The 20,292-nt window shown below is 31.8% G+C and overlaps 1 protein-coding gene across 8 annotated transcripts; it reads left to right on the plus strand.

Annotated features, from left to right (window-relative positions):
• Positions 1-12,907: 12,907 nt before the first annotated feature.
• LOC107842379 (protein CURVATURE THYLAKOID 1B, chloroplastic) lies at positions 12,908-16,432 on the plus strand. Of its 8 annotated transcripts, none has more exons than XM_016686187.2 (7): positions 12,908-13,367; positions 13,958-14,074; positions 14,521-15,204; positions 15,298-15,384; positions 15,500-15,562; positions 15,987-16,024; positions 16,118-16,432. In XM_016686187.2, the coding sequence occupies exons 3-7, from the start codon at positions 15,016-15,018 to the stop codon at positions 16,173-16,175; spliced, it is 435 nt and encodes a 144-aa protein (XP_016541673.1). In that variant the 5' UTR covers positions 12,908-13,367; positions 13,958-14,074; positions 14,521-15,015; the 3' UTR covers positions 16,176-16,432. The 8 variants fall into 8 exon arrangements, with proteins under 8 accessions (XP_016541673.1, XP_016541676.1, XP_016541678.1 ...); XM_016686190.2 differs by having other exon boundaries at positions 12,913-13,367; positions 15,063-15,204; XM_016686192.2 differs by having other exon boundaries at positions 12,913-13,367; positions 15,078-15,204.
• Positions 16,433-20,292: the final 3,860 nt, after the last annotated feature.

The following is a 20,292-nucleotide window of genomic DNA, read 5'->3' on the forward strand; positions in this document are numbered from 1 at the left end:
AAAAGCAAGAAGTGATACCTTTACTTTGCAATATATAGCAATTAAATTATAGCACATAAGATCAAGATGAGGACTTGAAACTTCGATTATTAAATTATTACAGATTTCTGACTTTTTTTTATAATCATTTTTACTTGGTTTCAAGTTTCAAATTTGAATATTAGTTTGCAAGCATTCATAAATGCCTCTATGATTTTTAAATTTGATTATCGACATTATATTTACAGTTAAAATTTTACACCGATAACATTATCCAAACTCTTTTGTTTTGATGATATTTCTCATGCATGTTGATTTTTTGCCGTGTCACCCATAATCTTACTTGATATTTGGAGAAGAATTTAAATAAGTAATTATAATTAGTCATGGTGTAAAAAGAACAACTAAAAATAATACAGTTAGTTTTAATTGATTGTATATTGAAATTATTATTGACTTTATCACTTGAATTTCATTACAAATCTACATCTATCTATATTATATTAAAGTGTGAAGGAATCTATCGATATTATATTAAAGTGTGAAGGAATCTATCTGTATTATATTAAAGTGTAAAGAGTCTTACAAATATTGTATGAACCTCTTGTCTTTATTAAAAGACTATCTTTTAGACAAAATCATTTTTTTATTATTTACCTAATAATATTTAATTAATTTAAAACTTCAAACCTAACTAAAATCGAATTCTTTTCCCCCTTCTTTTTTAGGACTTCGAATCATGTGTATATCATTTTTTTTAAAACAAAAAACTATGAACTCTATCTTATATTAAATAAAAAGGAAACAAAAGTCTACCAAAATTTTAAAAAGGTTCAGTAGACATCTTTAAAAAATCCAATATTTGTTTTAGTTTAGTTTCGTTGAAATTCAGAAAATTCTAATATTGATAAATAATTTATGAAAAAAAGTAAAAATCTATCATATTTAGATAATTTCTTTACTAAAGAAAAATATTTTGAACTTTCATAAATTGAGAATTCTTCAATAACAATACAATAATATCTAATATATGGAACAAGATTTATTTATTTTTGTTCTTAAATGATTCTTTGTCGTCTAGAAATATATTTTTGTAATCTTTGATTTACTTTGATGCATTGCTTTTTGTAGGTTTCTTTTCCCCCCAATTTATTAGGTATCTTGAAGATGAATTATGACGATGATAATATAGACAATTGACCATCAAAATTTTGAGCCATACAAAATATTATGATTATTTTTTGCCTACCTCATTTGTATCTTAAATATTTACAATTACTATATAACTAATTAAATAAATTCTTTTATTATTTAAGCAAACATTATATTTAGTATAACGTTTAAACTCATTATAGTGAGGTACACACGCGAAGCGCATATACCTAAACTAGTACTACAATACGCATGCCATATATGAGAGTGCTGGTTGAAATTCTTTCATTTTTAATATTCCCTTCGTTTCGTTTTAATTGACTCTTATTGACTTGACACACCCCTTAAAAAATTATTTAATAAAGGCTTATTTTATTAAAATAACCTTATTAATTATGCATTGAAAATATGAATTTGAGTAAATATACTTTGTTTAGTCATTTAATGTTGAGGGTAATATTGAAAGAACATAATAAAATCCTCTTGATTTTATCAAAGAAACAACTAAATTGAAACAAATATGTTTAGAAAAATGGCCAACTAAAATAAAACGGAGGAAGTAATAAAATATAGGAAATGGATAAATCTCATTACTGTGGATTCGGCCTTAATCAATTAAATAACCTTTCTAACATGTCATGATCTGGAATTGGATGGGTCAGGTACTAAATTAACTGAACACTCAATTGATACTTAAAAAAAGGTATCGTTCATGTTATATGTGAGGTTTGAAGGTTAGATCAGCCACAAAGGTTCATTATATATAATTTTACCTCTCGTAATTTCCTGATCACAAGTCATCAATTTTATCACTTACTTTAATTGGAGTACAGATTTGTGACTATCACATGCTACACGACAAAATTTGGATCAAGAAATGACTGATGATTATATGTTTTCAGGCAAAACTCATATAATTAACGATTTCAATATACGCATTATTATCCAACAAAGTACCAATCAAAGCACAAATAATATGATACATGCGGCATGGAATGAGAGATCAAAAGTGTAAGAAATTTGTAGCACGAACAAGAATCGTAAGAATCGTATACCTATTAACAACAACAAAAGTTTACATAACCTTCATTAAAGAATTACTCCAAATCGAACCTCAATTTTTCTTCATATTCCACGAATTAAGTGTTGGATTTTTAAGAGGTGTGAATAAAAAATGAATAGGTGTTTTTTCCGAAAAGACATCAAGAGAAAGGATGCAATTTAAATAGGCACATTTTCGGATTGAATGGTTATGATCTTTCCAATGGGTTGTGACTTTTTCGAAGAGTTGCACCTTTATGAGGGGCGCACCTTTCTGAACCTTGCTTCTCTTCATGAGGCAACACCTTGATGGCTATAAATACCTGAATATTTTCTCAGGTTAGATAATTTCTTTTGAGTGGAAAAACAATCTTCTTCTTCTAAACACTCTCGTGTGATCATCAAATCGTTGAGTGTGTTTGAAGATTTTGAAAATTTGAGCTACCGCTATCTTCCGAAAGAGAATCATTTTATCCTGAGAGGAAAGATTCCATAACCTCGGATATTTGAGGGTAATAAATTCCTTAAGGACATACCGTGCATTCGGTGGACTTGATTCTACAATTTTCTACTTCATCTTCTTTCCTAAAGTTGATAAACACTTCATTTTAATAGTTCATTTGATTATTCATTTGGACTTGTGTTTGAAGTTGTTGAAACTTCATTGTAGTTTTTGAAAGTTGTTCTTGAACTAAGTATTGAAATTTGGGTTGAAACATACAGATTTTTGTACCCGGATCAACAATTTTCAGGATTTTGTTAAAAAAAAAATTGTGTTTTTTTGGTGAAATATTTTTCTCACCATTTATAAATAAAGTACATTCATAGTTTGTATTGTTTGGTTTCTTGAGATTAAAGCTTGTTGATTTCTACTCTGTTTGAACTTAATAGTGATTTGAAGATATAAAACCTTCATAACAAGTTAAAGTTCATTCTGTTGACAATTAGAAGAACATAAAAACTTCATCGTTAAACTAGAAACAAGTTGGTGTTTAAAGTTCTTAAAACATTATAATTAGTATTCTGACATACTAAGTTGGTTGTCTTTTGTGACAACAAAATGAATGCTGAAAGTCATCCAAATGATGAAATGGCAAGTGTAGCAGCAACAACTGTTGCTACAACAAGTCGTACAAGTGTTGCGCCCGCAATGGCACCTACGAAGAAATTCGAAAAGTTTTCGGATGTAGATTTCAAACATTGATAGCAAAAGATGTTCTTTTATTTGACGAATCTAAGTCTTCAGAGGTTCTTCTCTGAAGATGTTCTAGAATTGCCCAAAGATACATCGGACAAGGAGCAGTTTGCTGTAATGGAGGCATGGAAACACTCAAACTTCTTGTGCAAGAATTATATCCTAAGTGGCCTCCAAGACGACTTGTACAATGTGTACAACAGTATGAAAACCTCGAAAGAGTTATTGAATGCTTTGGAACAAAAGTATATAACTGAGGATGCAGGAACTAAAAATTCCTTTGTTGCAAAGTTTCTTGACTACAAGATGATTAACAATAAAATTGTCGTCTCTCAAGTATAAGAATTGCAAGTAATTATCCATGATCTCCTTTCAGAAGGTATAAATATAGTAAATACCTTATTTGAACATGTTAAATGTGTTCTTGATAATCATATGACCTTTGTTGTAGGTTGATTATGAATGATACTTTCCAAGCAGCAGCCATAATAGAGAAGTTGCCACCTTTGTGAAAGGACTTCAAAACTACTTTAAGCATAAGAGTAAGGAGATGTCAGTTGAATACCTCATTGTGAGGTTGTGTATTGAAGAAGATAACAACGCTGTTGAGAAGAGGTCAAAAGGGAATTCTGCAATAAGCAGAGTTAACATTGTAGAGGATGACCCTAACAACTTAAAGAAACGTAAGAAAGCTGTTGGAAAACAAAGCAATCCACCAAAGAAGAAATTCAAAGAGAAGTGTTTTAATTGTGGACAGGCTGGCCACAACTCCGTAGATTATCGGGCCCCTAAGAAAGGTAAGTAGAAGGATCAAGCCAATATGGCTGAATTCAAATAAAATGGATGATCTATGTGTCATGCTTTCAGAATGCAACTTGGTGGATAATCCTAGAGATTGATGGATAGATTCTGGTGCTACCCGACATATCTGTGCAAACAAAGAGTTGTTTTCTGCATACGCTCCTGCTCAAGCTAAGGAGAAGATTTATATGGCTAACTCAGCAACAGCAAAGGTTGAAGAAAAAAAATCTTCTTGAAAATAGCGTCAGCAAAGTGTTGACTCTCAATAACGTCCTTTATGTACCGGAGCTGAGAAAGAACTTGATTTCTATATCACTTCTGATAAAAATTGGATTCAAATATGTATTTATTTCTGATAAGGTTGTAATTAGCAAATGGACAATGTACATAGGAAAAGGCTACCTCACCGAGGGCTTATTTAAGATAAATGTAATGACTATTAAGATCAATAAAAGTTCTATTTCTAATTACTTGCTTGAGTGTAATAAATTGTGGCATGAACGATTAGGACATGTTAATTACAAAACTTTGTGAAAATTGACTAACTTAGAAGTTTTCCCAAACTTTAAGTGCAATAAATCAAAGTGTCAAACGTGTGTGAAATCAAAGTATGCTAAGCATCTGTATAAGTCCGTTGAAAGGAATTTTAATCCCATAGACTTAATCCACATAGATATTTGTGATATGAAGTCAACACCATCTCGCGGTAGAAAAAAATATTTTATAACTTTTATTGACAATTGCACTAGGTACTATTATGTTTATTTGCTAAATAGTAAGGATGAAGCAATAGACGCGTTTAGGCTACATAAAACAGAAGTTAAAAATTAATTAGAGAAAAAGATCAGAACGATAAGAAGTGATAAGTGTGGAGAGTATAAATCTCCTTTTGCAGAAATATGTGTAGAGAATGGAATTGTCCATCAAACTACTGCCTCGTATTTACCTCAATCAAATGGGATTGCAGAAAGAAAGAACCGAACCTTAAAAAAAATAATGATGTCATACTTATAAGTTCGATTTACTGCAAAATTTATGGGGGAAGCTATCCTTATAGCTAACTAAATATTCAATAGAGTACCCCATAATAAGACACTTTCAATTCCATATGAAAAATAGAAAGAAAGGAAATCCAACTTGAGATATTTCAAAGTCTCGGGTGTCTAGTGAAAGCCGAAGTTTCTATTCCTAAAAGGGTAAAAATATGACCTAAGACTATGGACTGCATGTTCATTGAATATGTTAAAAGCAATAAAGCATGTAGGTTTTTGGTTCATAAATTTGAACATCCGGATGTCATTGAAAATATGGTAATTAAATCAGATAATGTTCAGTTCTTTGAACACATTTATTCGTATAAAACTAGACATGAGTAGTCTAGTGGAGGGTCAAAATGACCTCGAGGTGAACCAAGCGAGAATGTACATAATGATGAGAATCCAAGGCATAGTACACGTTAAAGAACATCAACTTACTTTCTTTGGATCAGATTTTGTAATGTTTCTTCTAGAAAATGAGCCTCAAAAGTTTAAAAAAGTGATGTCGTCTTAAGACTCATCCTTCTGGAAAAAGGCAGTAAATAATGAGATCAATTCAATCTTGAGAAACTATATGTGGGAGTTGGTTGATCTTCCTCCAAAAAATAAACCTTTAGTTTATAAATGGATCTTAAAAAGGAAAATGAAAGCAAATGGTATTATTGATAAATACAAGGTAAAACATGTAGTGAAATGCTTCAAACTGAAGGAAGACCTTGATTATTTTGATATATACTCGACTACAATGAGGATGACGTTAATTCGGATGTTAGTTGTCTTGGTGGTTGTATATGATCTTGAAATTCATCAAAAGGATATGAAAACAGCATTCCTAAATAAAGAATTGAAGGAATAAATTTACATGGAACAACCCGATTTTGTGGTTCCTAGTAAAGAAAAGAAGTTGTGCAAACTTTTTAAGTCACTTTATGAACTAAAACAAGCACCCAAACAATGGCAAGCAAAGTTTGACCAAGCCATGTTGGTAGATGAATTTTAGATAAATGAATGCGATAAATGTGTTTACAATAAAGACACACCAAATCACAAAGTCAGGCGCGGACCTACGTTATAATTTAGGGTGCTCCGACACCCACTAAACTCGACGCGAAATAGGTATAATTACATAGAAAATATATAAAAATAAGTATAAAATATATTAAAGCACCCACTCTAACAAAAAGTTGGTTGGGTGCACTGGCATTTAGGTTGATCTTAAGGTGCTTCACTGGAAGTGTTGACCCGAGTTCGAACCTCATTGAGGTCATTTTTTATTTTTTTCTCAGCTTTTTAATTTTTTAAGCACCTACTATCCTTAAATTCTGGGTCCGCCACTATACAAAGTTGTTGTTTGCTTATATGTGGATGATGTGTTAATCACTAGTAGAGACATTTCTGATGTAAATGCTACAAAATGAATGCTTGAGAGCAAGTTTGATATGAAAGACCTCGAAATTTTGGATGTGATCTTAGGAATATGAATTCATAAAACTCCACAATGGTTAGCTTGTCACAGTTTCATTACATTGAAAGGGTACTTGACAAGTTCAAGTTTGAATTTCGGTATTGCCAAGACTCCATTAGACGTGAACTTTGCACTTTAAAAGAATGAAGGTGAAAGTGAATCACAGTTGGACTACGCAAGAGTGTTAGGAAGTTTAATGTATATCATGAATTGTACACGAAAAGACATAACATGTGCTATTTAAAATAAGTCGGTATACGCATAATCCCAATAAAACTCATTGAATGGCAATGAAAAGAGTTTTGGGGTATCTTAAAATACACTCAAGACTTTGCTTTGCATTATAATAAATATCTAGTGGTCATTGAGGGATATAGTGATGCAAATTGAATCACCGCATCGAATTAAGTAAAATTCACGAGTGGATATCTATTTACGTAAGGTGGAGGACCAGCCTCTTGGAAATCATCCAAATAGGCATGTATTGTCCGCTCTACAATGGAATCTAAATTTGCCGCATTAGATAAAGCCGGTGAAAAAGCTGAATGGCTTTGGAATTTTGTAGAAGATATTCTTTATTAGCCTAAACAATTGGCACTAGTATGTATATACTGTCATGCCAAGCACCGATAAGTAGGAGAGGGATCATGATGCATAATGATAAATCTTTTCATATAAGACAAAGACACAATACTGTTAGAGAACTACTCTTTAGTAAAATTATCACTCTTAACTATGTGAAGTCAAAGAATAATATATCGAATCCATTTAAAAAAGGCTTATCTAGAGATGAAGTTGAGAGAACATCAAAGGAAATGGGTATACGGCCTAGGACAAGTTAGCATGGCGGTAACTCTACCTAGCGGAATGAAGATCCCAAGAGTTAGGTTCAAGGAGATCAAATAAAGTTGTGACTAACGGATCAACATTGTTAATATACCCAACTCATTCTTATGATGAAGACAATTTTGAGAGAACAAGGATAAGGCTTATGGTTTGAAGCTTTTTAATGGTTTCTAAGTTTGGCAGGTTTGATCAAATAGTTTGATTTATAGGATTAAACATTTAGGAATCATCTATGTGAAGGTAAAGTGGAAGCCGCTTCAAGGAGAATGTTAGTAAAGTCCTATTTTATATGTTGTTATGAAACTAGGATGTGTTCATGGATGAAACAAACAAAACTGTGAGAACCATAGATGATAAAAGGATAGTTATATGACTTATGTTGTCTAGGTGATTAAAGTTTGGCGATTCAAAGATATCAAATATATGGATTGACCAAGTACATCCGATGCATGTTCACTATGGAAAGTTCAAAGAAAAATCTGCTTATCCAGATGCAATTAATCTTTTTTTGTTGATTACACACTTGTCCATAAAAGTTTTGTTAAAATAGTTATTTCTCATTCACGTGAGAGATTGTTGGGTTTTTAAGAAATTTGAATGGAAAATGAATAGATATTTTTTCTGAAAAGACACCAAGAGAAAGGATGCAATTTGAATAGGCACCTTTTCAGATTGAATGGTTATGACTTTTACAATGAATTTTGACTTTTCAGAAGAGTTGCTCCTTTGATTCTATGATTTTCTGTTTCATCTTCTTTCTTAATGTTGATAAACACTTCATTTTGATAGTTCATTTGATTATTCATTTGGACTTGTATTTGAAGTTGTAACTTGATTATAATTTTAAAAGTTGTTCTTAAACTTAGTATTGAAGTTTGGATCTTAAACTTAGTATTGAAGTTTGGATTGAAACATACAAATTTTCTACCCAGATCAACATTAAGTGGTGCTTCTATGTATGTTTTTAGGAATATTAAGAGAGAAAATCTTTGTACTCTTTTTACCAAGTAGCCTTGCTATGTTCTTTATAAAATAGAGGTAGAGGTTATGAGGAAAATCGTTTCCTATTATTCACGTAACATGTTTTTTCCTAAGCAAAAATTTTCTGATTAAGAAAAAGTTTCTCACATAATAACCTCTTTAATTCTTTATTTCTACTAATTGGATTGGGTGAGTCCACATAGAGCAATTCATGAACAAATTTTCAATATATTCCACTTTGCTCATGATGGGATAAACCCAAGCTAGCCTACACCATGCAAGTAGCACACTCAATTCATGCCAACAAATAATCCGTGCAACTAAGGAGCATTAAGAGGTATAATTTTTGTAACCTATTAAGGTTGTATAAAAGCTCAACATAGGAATTCAATCACACGTAGAAAAGATTCACTACTGACATAAGAACAATGCTATTCTCAATATTCAAACATCATTTTCTACGCAATATTCAAACATCATTTTCTACTCCAGTACCTATTTATTCGATTTCTCATCTACATACGAGATGAACTCAAATTCATATTTAACTTGGTATTCACAATTACACTTGATATCTTTATGGTAATTGAAATAATCGTCCTGTGTGTACAAGTTAAATTATTAATTTTAATTGATTTTCTGTTTTATTCAAATTTATTTTTTCTCAAATCAACTATTTTTGTAGACATCAATGCATTGTCAAATTATTCATGTTTATTAGTGACATGGTAAAATAACAATACTAATTAAAACTTCAAAAGCTAGTTAAAAGAAAAGTTAATGTAATTTTTCAGGGTCTCACACAACAAATAAGGTTTCAATAAATCATTAATTCATTATATTCACTAAGAACATATGACATAAAATATATGTGAGGTGTTCTCACCTTATATTAATTTGAATGTCTCATTTCATTACTCTTTTAACACCATATATATCTTGATTTGAACATTTCTAGATGTCTAATCCTTGTTTCTCTCTTTAATGATCCTTACACACATCTTCTTAGAGAAATTGATATTTAACTTACAAAATAAGTCATAGCATGATGGTGAAATTCATATCCACTTTTCTTGACGTAAGGACAATTATTGCTCGTGTGAAAGCATCAATCTATGACTTGTTGACATACTTTATCAGTAAAAATATGTCATTATATGCATATGAGATATGGACATAAATTCAAGAGTCGAATATTGATGAAAATATTATAACAACCAAGTCATTTTACAATATAGAAATATGATCATATTCTACAGAAATCTAAAGCCATGAGATGTTTTTCAAACAAGTATGTATATATCAAATTTGTAAAAAGATCAGTTATTATTTCTTATGCAGTAATGTATTATAAATTTATTTCTCTACTTGTTATGATATCTTTTCAAAAATTATATTTGATGCCAATGTGTTTGATCTTGTTGTGATACTTAGGATCCTTCGACTATACAATAGCCACTTGATAACCACAATATAAAATCTTGAGACCTTCAAAATTCTTTGTTATATTCAAATGCTAAAAGAATATCTCAACCAAACAACTTCTTGTACTCTAGATGCACAAGTCATGAATTCAGTTCCATGATGAAAAGATTCGTACAAGCATATTTCTTACTTTTTCATGAAATAGCTTCACCATTAAGAAAGTATAGTTAGAGGTCGATTTTCAATCACTTTGATCAAAACTCAATCAGTAGTTATATAAACTCTCATGTATAAATTAGAGCCATTATATCATAGGAATAATTTACATTTTATTCAGGTACAGAAAAATTTTATATAACATTGCATGCTCGTATGCCTTCATTGCATTTGCAAAGAAGAATCGGGTGGTCTCCTACCATAATGAGATCCTGATTGCATTTGTAAAGAGGGACTAGGTCGATCGTGTGAGGTAAGTTTTCGCATTTGGAAAGCATCGAGTCATGTTGCCTTCAAGATCGTAATAGATGCTCCATGTTTGCTAAGAAGGAAGTATCTAGGATTAAATTTTGTATCTCATTTGCGAACTTGAGCAACTTCTTATTTACACTTTTGGGGAAATTTTAAGCTTGGCTAGAAGAAATTTTTGTGGGATTTTCAAAAATTCTATGTGAGGCCAAGTTTTTAACCTTTCTTTTGATAATTTATCAATGATTTATCATTACATTCATTGACTAATTGTGTGTAAGAAATAGATTTTTGAATTTCTTCTCCAAGTTTAAGAATATGTAAATTGATGATTTGTGGTCCTATTTGAGATCAATTTTCCATGAAATCTCATATTTGAGTTTCTTATTTTATGGGTAAAAAATTGTTTAAAAAAAATCTTATTTCATTGTCGAATTTCAAAGGTTAAATTTTGACCCGAATTTGATTCAAAATTTTATATAGCAATATGTGTATCGATGGAGTCGTATTTACATATAGAACATGTATTTGATAGATGGAGAGCATTTCAAGGTCATTCTAAAGAAAAAGGTTATTGTACGATTATTAGTGGCTTGCGACTCGACTTCAAGGTAATTTGTGATTTATTTTTCTTCAGACTTAACTTGGACAAAAACTTATTGTATAGGACATATATTGATTAGACAAAATATTAGATTGAAGTATTTATTGTGCTATCCAAAATGAGATTTTTGTTAATATTTGACCTGATATTTGAAAAGACTATTTCGTATACTACGTTTTGGGTTGTCTCTTGCATTATTACTCGTATGAGAGGTTGATTTGCCACACGATATGAAAAATAATGATTTTGATAAAGAGGTGTGACTCATGTGCAAGATTGAGAAATTTATTGATATTGAAGTTTGTAGCAAATGCTTTCGAGTTGAGAAATACATTGTATTTATGTCTTGTTACATTTGTTTTTACTTTAGGTGAAATGATCAATTAAACCCTTGTACTTATCCGAATTTGTAATGTGAACGCCTCTATTTAGACCTTTGTCATCTGAACCCTTAAACTCAAATAATCACGACATATGAAACTCTTCTAGTTGTTTACTAATCCTAGGTGGAAACTTAACAGGTAAATTGAAACAAATGCGTGATTTCATGTATATAAAAGCGCGTATGCATACAATTTTTTAATTAAAAATAATTTAAATAAATAATATAGCCACTTATTTCTTCTTTACAACCCCCACCCCACCCACCTACTGTAGTTTTATTACCCTGCCCCGCCCCTTCATTTTCACCATTTTTTATCACCTTCAAAGCTTTATTTAATTCCTGAAATAGAATTAAAATATCTTCTCAAACCATAAAAGAAACTATAATTTTCCCAACCAAGTGACAATTCAATCTCAAATCTCGATTTTGATCTTAAAAAGTTTCAAATTTTTTTTTGAAGTGACAATCGTAAAAGCTTCGATTTTGTTCTTAACAAGCTACAAGTGACAACCGTAAAAGCTTCAATTGTACTTAACAAAAATTACCCATTTTTTCTTCAAATTTTGTTATAATTCAGTCTAAAATCTCGATATCTACAGATATTCATTTTTCCTCAAAAATCTAATCTTTTATTAAATTTAATACTTCAAATATAATTTTTCTCCTATTGTTTACTTATATTTTTTTTTGCAGAAAGCAAAATTATTTTCCGTTGTGAAACAATTCTATAGATCCACTGCCCTCCTCTTTCGAATGTTTGATTGTGGGTGGACTATGATTGTTGAAGAGTTTCGTCGAAAATGAAACTTGCCATTAATGGTTGAAAATAAAGCAGCGGACATCGTGACCAGTTTAGGATTGATTTTGCTTAAGCAAGGGTTGAGTTGTTGTTGTTGAAGTTGTCCGTTGCTCCACCAAAAATGATGTTTTGGTGGGTTCTAATCGAAATACAAAGAACAAGGAAAAGGTCGATTTGATTTTGGGTATTAGTGGCTTCTGGTAGCATTCCGGCGATGGTGAGATTGGAGATAAAGAAGAAGAAATAAAGGTGGGAGGAGGGAGAGGTTCATTAGAAGAGAAGAAGAAAGAGGGGGTTGGGGTGGGTACGGGGGATGTATTTAATTTTTCTTAAAAAAAATTCTTATGTGTCATTAAAAAATGACGTGGAATCCTACGTGTACTCGTTTGCATTACACACATTCATCGAATGAAAAAAAGATTTAAAATATTGTATTTTTATGGGTTGAAGGATTCAGATGACGAAGAGCTAAGTAAAGGTCCATAATACAAATTCGAACATGTACAACGTTCAATTGATAATTTTTCCTTTACTTTATTATTATTGTGACCACTCATATATATTCATTCTCATGGATCATTGATATTTCTAATATATAGAAGCACCGGTTTCGACCTAGGTGCTTCATGTCAAAAAAAATTTATGCAAGGATATTTTAGACATTTCATCTATCAATCTGGTGATACATGTATTGCTTAATGTTATTTATGTATTACGTGTATTGCTCCTATTGACGAATGGATGCCTAGCATCTCAAAAGTTTGTCCCTATCTCCTCTCTCCACTCATTATTTTATTTCCATCACAAATTTCCACAAACTTCTCTCTCCTTCTAGGCTAAGAGTTTTATCTAATTGCTCTTAACATTTTCTTTCTGCTTCTATTCTAAATTTCATCTATCTTTGAGTAGATAAAGACTGTTGTAGCTGTCGGGTTTGCTAGAGAAGCAATTTGGTGGATTTTGTTGGTGATTGAAGTGATGGAAGTTGTAACAAACTCTCGAATCCCGAATCCTAAAGCAAATCCACTCTATTGTTGGACTGTAACTTCACCTCAGGTTGAAGTTCTAAGCCCATAACAGTTCATAATAAGAGCTTTGGTTGAGTTGGGGTTAGATTTCAGCGATGCAGGTGAAGGGGATGGGAAAAATTACATTTCAGCGATGGAGGTGAAGGGGATGGGAAAAATTACAGGTATGGTGTACTAATTGAGTAGTTATCCTTTGACGCTTTACACATATTCTTTCATTTGCTCTTCTGATTACATATCTTAGCTCTATTTTTTCCAATCTCTAGCTTAATTAGTTATCTTTCTAATAAGCTGCAATCAGAACTGTAAATTGGTCCTGTAAGTTTATCAGTTTTTTTGGTTTGTACGAACTTATGATTATGAGATTTTAGTAGTTCATTTATAATTCTTCTTCATCATCATCATCATAATAATAATAATAAGGATAAACATGTTTTTGACTTGGAATTCTATAAATTAGGATAGTGCCAAAAGTTAAAACTTGGTACATAATACATCCTTAAATATTTAGATGCAGATGGGCTTCAATTATAGATTTTGAAGAAGTATGATTTATGCATCTTCTTTTTTTAGTTTGACCATACAAGATAAGCATCAGTCTACACATAATCAGTCTTTGAAAAATCTACAGAATATCCTTATTTGTGAACAAAAAGGACAAAAACATCACATTCATAAACATGTTCGATTTGTGTTATGTATAAGCTCCTTTTTCAAGGATCTTTTGTAATTTCTTCAACTTTGATTTCGACAGGATACAATGAATCTTATGCTTGGATAGATGACACAGCAGCTTCATTGATGAATAGAACAGCAACAACGACTTTCTCTTCTCTAGAGCCGTCCAAAAGTCTATTGATTCCCAATTTTGGTATAACCTCAAGACTATTTATTGCTTATCTTATGTAATGTTTGAAATTTATGTCTTTGCGGTACACCAGTTCTTTTTTGAATGATGAATTTGGTATGTGTTCTTTCTCAAATTAATTTAATTTACTCCTCTACGTTTGCTGATATGTTCATAAGAGAATCATTTATCATAATGACCTGCTTATACATCACATAAGAGGAGTTAAAATTCATTTCAGAAAGACATAGTTTTTATTTTTTGTAGCGATGATCATGATATTTCATTTATTAGGATATCAATTTTTTGTTTTTAGTACTCTTTTTCCCCTTTCTGTTGACTGATATAAAATTATAGTTTGTTTGAACAATAATGATCAAATCTCTACTTCATTTAAGGTTTAATAACTTTTACGAGCAGCAAATGTTGGTGGCTTCTACGTAGCTATACATTTTTTACCTCCTTTTAAGGTTATTCTACTCCAATTCCATTTCATTGGCTCACTGTGGGGATGGTTGCGATGAATTCTTTGAGCTTAAGCTGATGGGAGAACAAAAGCAGTGCCTCTAAAGCTAGGGAGCCAGGGGTAAAGCTACATACATACCACTCTACCTAGATCCCACTTATGGAATTACTAATAGATAGATGATCTTTCAATCCTATAATTAGAAAGTAGCTTCTCTGTCGTATGGAATGCTCAATCAAAAACATAGTATAAGATGTTATGTTATACTATACGACAGTGACAAAAACATAGTTTTTTTTTAAATGGGTAACTTTAAAACGTAGTTAAAGATATACTTTAAACTTTGTAAAGTTGTAATGTAGTAGATCAAAGATTCAAGAAAATGCGTGTAAACTAGAATGGAGGAAGTAATTTGCACTTTATACTAAAAGTTAATTGTGTCTTTTGTTAAAGAATATTGGATACTCTGCTCACTCATTGCCTTAAAGTTTTGCATTGGATGTTTAAATTATTTAATACCTTTGTAATTTCTTTGATGTGGATGAGCTGTGATGCTGGTAGAAAGATGGAAAGGAATGTTGTCTCAGTGGCAACATCAACTGGAGAAGTTGTCACAGCAGAGCCCACAACAACTGAAATGGCAACCACTAAGCTGCCATCAAAGCTTGTCCAAAAAATTCAAGAAGTTGTAAGGAGATAAGACATACTACTAGCTTTTTCAACTTTACTTGGTTCTTGGTTTGCTCTAAAATCTTGATGCCTATCTGATTTCTTCTTTCAGTGGAACAAAGTTGATGATAAGTACGCAGTCAGTTCATTGGGTGTTGCTGCATTTATTCTGCTTTGGAGCTCTACAAGAGTGATCTCGGTATTGATACTTACTAGCTACTAATTTCTTACTTAGGACCTCTATTAGTTCCATTTTTGTACAGGTATTGGAAACTATTGCAAACTTGACAAAGGGACTTACTTAATTGTGGCAGGCAATTGACAGGCTTCCTTTAATTCCTAGTGTCCTTAAGCTTGTAGGAATTGGTTACACCGGTGTAAGTTAAAATATTTATCACTCTTATACTACACTGTATGTGTTTTCTCAAATGTTGAAAGATCTCTGGAAATTAGTTCCTCCTAGATCTTTTATCCTTTACTTTTGGTATTTTAACTTATATACACTTAACACTGTCAAGTTTTCACAATATCGAGAATTTATTGGTCAGTATAATAGTCTCTATAATGTGTTTAGCAACTTGAAAAACAAAGTAAGTGATCTTCTATAACTAATACTTACACTGATAGGGTAAAAAAAAAACCTTATGCTTAAGTTAAATCCTTTCTCTGAACCATATTGCATAGGAATTAGCATCAGGTTTCATCAATGATTCTTTGGTTAAGCTTTGTACTATGTAGATGATCACCATGTTATCTTGAACTTATTTACACTTTTTTTTTGGATCTACCCTTCCTCTGTAGTGGTTTGCCTACAAGAACTTGATCTTCAAACCCAACAGGTGATTCCCATTTCTTAGTATATGAACTAGTGAAAGTTACCTTTGTGTTCATCCTAGCTTACCTCTCTTCTTATTACCTTTTGTTACTAACAGAGAAGTTTTGATAGCAAAGATCAAGGATTTGTACAAGTATATTATTGAAAGCAGCTAAAAGGGAAATAGAGTCCCGATGATGCTGCAGAGACATGGTCAAAATAGATTTCAGTTGAGCAATCTTGTTGCTTTGCTCTTCAACCTGTAAACTCTGCTTCATTGTTTTGCTGTCTTTTTATTCTAACATAATAAAACCCAACTGAACTATGTCTATATATGTGCTTATCTGTACATTGTCTTATCATTTTCTCACCTTCAATATGTTTTCTTTAGCAGTTGGAAGTTAATGTATATCAATGCTGTCAAGTTTTTCCATGTCTTTGGTAATTAATCGCTTAATATAATTTGTACAATAGCATGTATTTCTAATGGTTATATTAGTCCAAAACTATACATCCAAATCATTGAGGCAACTCCTCGTAGAAGGTTAATATACATAGTCATAGATCTTTCTATCAATTCGTAGGCCAAAAAGAAAAACAAACGTGTAAATCCAAATAGTATCTCTGCACGCTCTCTCTTAAATTGGCAGCAAACCAATGCTAGCTCAATGCAAAATTCTACAGCAACCATGTCATCTTTTTCCCATTAGGGTGGCTTTCGGTTCTTCACTAGTACATATGGAATACCAAATTGAAACTATTTCAGTTTAGTTCCTCGGTATGGAAACTCAACATGTCATTGACACATATACACCACAATTTTAGCTGGTGAATTTTATGAAAACTTTTTATCAGAATTATGGTTATCCTTGTTCCTCCTTTTCATCATTACTTGGCCATAAATTCTAAAGGACCTAATGCTTTAGCGTTCTAAATTATATAGTTTATATTTATAACTACCAACTTAGAAATTATAATTCTTTTAGAACGTGCAGCAAACAGAATGTAACAAAAAAGTTATCATTAAACTAAATTTGCAATGATAATATTCATAAGGAGTCAATAGGATTAGACTATTAGAACGGAAAACCTCCAGTTAATACCCAAAAAACATAAACCAGAAAGCAAAGAAGCCACACCCAAAAACTGCAAGTTGTATACTATAAAAAATTTGACATAAAAACATACCCAAAATAAATTTTAAAAAATAAAAATGAACACATACCATCAAAGTATTGGAATAGAGAATATGCTCTATTGTCTAAAAAGTTAACTTTATCTAATTTTACTTTGGAAAAGAATTGTTGTTGATGAAAATTGCCAGATTTTTACTTCTACAATTAGAAAGAATAAAGTTTGTTACTTTATAATTCCATTTTAGATATATCAATATGTTATAGTTGTCATAGATTCCCTCTTATATTAGGATTAGTCTTTTGAGTTTAGATGTTAAGAGAGAATTAAAGAAAGGGTGAATATCAACTGTTGTTGCTGGTGAACTTGACTATAAATTACTCTTATAAATATTAATTAATCAAACTGGGAAGTGATGCAAAACTAAATCATCGAGAGAAATATGACACATAAAACTCTCATGAATACGTATAGTTTTTGTGTTACTTTTAATTGCAGAAAGTGTTGTTGGTACATAAAAGTCTCAAGAGGTTGTTTTATTGAAAATAAGTTATTTTGGGATTGTTTGATTGGGTTCAATCTTCTTCTTTGTGCTTCTGTTGTAATGTATGAATGTTGTTTGTGAAGATTCAAATGTCTTAATTGAGTTAAGAGACTCCAAATATGATTGAACAACGCCTAAGGTTTTCGTCGTCCTGAACTTTGTTGTAAATGGAAGTAATTAAAGGTATGAGTTGGGAAGCAGCTAGAAAGGTTCTCAATGTCGTGTTTTTCTTGATTTTAACTATGCTCCTCCCTTTTCTAATTTTGTTTTCCTTACAAATATAGGCTTTGACCTCATTACTATCTGAAGCTCGCAGTTCTTTATTTGCAGGTGGTAGTTGGTAAATTTATGAATGCTTATTCAACGAATGATTGGATGGTTGGAGTTGCCTTTCGTGCCAGGTATGCATTATCTGCAAACGTAATAGTACTTTATTTGACATTTTCTGCTTCTCCCTTGTGACTTCTGTAATTTCTTCTAAATAGTCTACTCACTCAAGACTTAGCTGAAATTCAAATGTCAAGTGATAGTGAAATGTCATTAGTTAGAGATAATAGTTAGTAGTCAAATTGAATTTGAACACCAAGAGTTACTTATTCAATTTGAATTTGAATACCAAGGCCAAATCTCCAACTTGAAGTTGTGCTACAAGTTTGTGATCCCCTGAGCTCAATCATACTAATGAAAATATTCTACTATTCAAACTTTCTACTCCAAGATAAATCCTAATACTTAAAAATTACAATCCATATATTCTATTGTTGGGCCCGTGCTGACACGGGCCTTGCACTTCTAGTGGTATCATAGAAAATCCCCTTTTTCTTGAAAGAAAACATTGGGTTTTGCCCTGGTTCAAGTCCAGATGGTGATGTTGAGAGAGATAATGATGTTCTTTGGCAAAAAATAATTTCAAACGGGATATATAAACCTTGTGAGTCCCCCCATGGATTCTACCTTACACAAGGCCGGACCTACGTTATAATTTGGGGTGCTTCAACACCCACTAAACTTGACTTGGAACAGGTATAATTACATAAAAAATAGATGACAATAGGTATAAAACATATAAAAGCATCCACTCTAACAAAAAGTTGGTTGGGTGCATCAGCATTTAGGTTGATCTTAAGGTGCTTCACTGGAAGTGTTCACTTGGGTTCAAACTTCATTGAGATTATTTTTTTCAGCTTTTCAATTTTGTAAGCACTCACTGTCCTTAAATTTTGGGTCTGTCACTGACCTTACAATATGACACTATGAAGGGATGTATATCAGTATATAATCTCGATCGATCTAGAATGTCTACTGATACTAGTATTCTATAGTCATACTTCATTTTTTTCATCTTTTCTAATACAGATCCAAGAACTAGTCGCTAGTGCAGTCTTTGATTTTGTTCATGGTCAGCATTATTTAGATTTGTGGTGAGCTCCCGCTTCTGGAGTCTTGACCTGTATTCCTTCTCATTTTTATTTCCTGTTCTTTTATGTCTTGGATAGTGATGTATTAGATTATTATCATTTTCTTATTGTAGAGGCTTTTATACACGTGATACTGAGTCTCAAATTAATTTTGTAAAAGTGGTGTCTTGTGTGATTGCCTTTATTCTTGCCCTATCGCATTTGTGTCATAATTCATTTGCTACCATATTACTTTGTTTTGCTTGTCTCCTCTTGGTTCAAGTTGAAAGAGAAAGTTTAGTCTTAGGTATTTTCCGCTGATACCCTGTCGCGCTCTTTGATTGTGTGCCCGTCTTTTTCAACAAGTGGTATCAGAGTGTTGGTTGTTGTTGATTGTCGATTTGAATGATGGAGGCAAATATGAGCAAGATGGTATATTTGAATAGTAGTAACTATCATACTTGGAAAGGCAAGATGAAAGATCTTCTATTTGTCAAGAAAATGCATCTACCTGTGTTTGCATTTACTAAACCTGAATCCATGGCAGATGAGGATTAGGAATTTGAGCACTTACAGGTTTGTGGCTATATCAGACAATGGGTTGAAGATAATGTTAGAAATCATATTGTAAATGAGACACATGTTATAAGTTTGTGGGACAAGCTCGAGACACTTTATACTTTGAAGACTGGCAATAACAAGTTGTTCTTGCTTAAGCAATTGATGAATATCAGGTATAAAGAGGGCAGTCCTATTTCTGATCATATAAATAATTTTCAGGGTGTCCTTCACCAGCTGTCCAGAACGGGTGTAAAGTTTGATGAAGAAATTTAGGAACTTTGGCTTCTTAATACTCTGCCTGACTCTTGGGAAACTCTTTGAGTTTCTTTGACTAATTCTACTCCCGGTGGTATTGTAACCATAGAATATAGTAAGAGTGGTGTCTTGAATGAAGATATGAGAAGAAGATCTCAGGCTTCATCTTCTTCATCTTCATACTCTGATGTTTTGGTTACTGAAGAGGGAGGAGAAACAAGTCCAGAGATTCAAATGATAGAGATAAAAGTAGAAGCAAGTCAAGGTCTAAATTCAAGAATGTTACATGTGACTTGCAACAAAAAGGGGTATATCAAGAAATATTATTACAAGCATAAGAGAGATATAAGACGACAAAAAAAAGAAGGCGATAATGAAAATTGTGCTGTTGTTGTTGCTAAT

This window comes from Capsicum annuum, chromosome 9 (genome assembly GCF_002878395.1).
Source record: "Capsicum annuum cultivar UCD-10X-F1 chromosome 9, UCD10Xv1.1, whole genome shotgun sequence".
NCBI lineage: Eukaryota > Viridiplantae > Streptophyta > Magnoliopsida > Solanales > Solanaceae > Capsicum > Capsicum annuum.

What these genes read in the sequence shown, in the direction of transcription:
- LOC107842379 (XM_016686187.2), top strand. Translation starts at nt 15,016, where the DNA reads ATGTTTAAATTATTTAATACCTTTGTAATTTCTTTGATGTGGATGAGC. An exon ending in TCCAAAAAATTCAAGAAGTT is followed by an intron (nt 15,205 to 15,297) that starts GTAAGGAGATAA and finishes TTCTTCTTTCAG; the next exon opens with TGGAACAAAGTTGATGATAA. An exon ending in GCTCTACAAGAGTGATCTCG is followed by an intron (nt 15,385 to 15,499) that starts GTATTGATACTT and finishes TAATTGTGGCAG; the next exon opens with GCAATTGACAGGCTTCCTTT.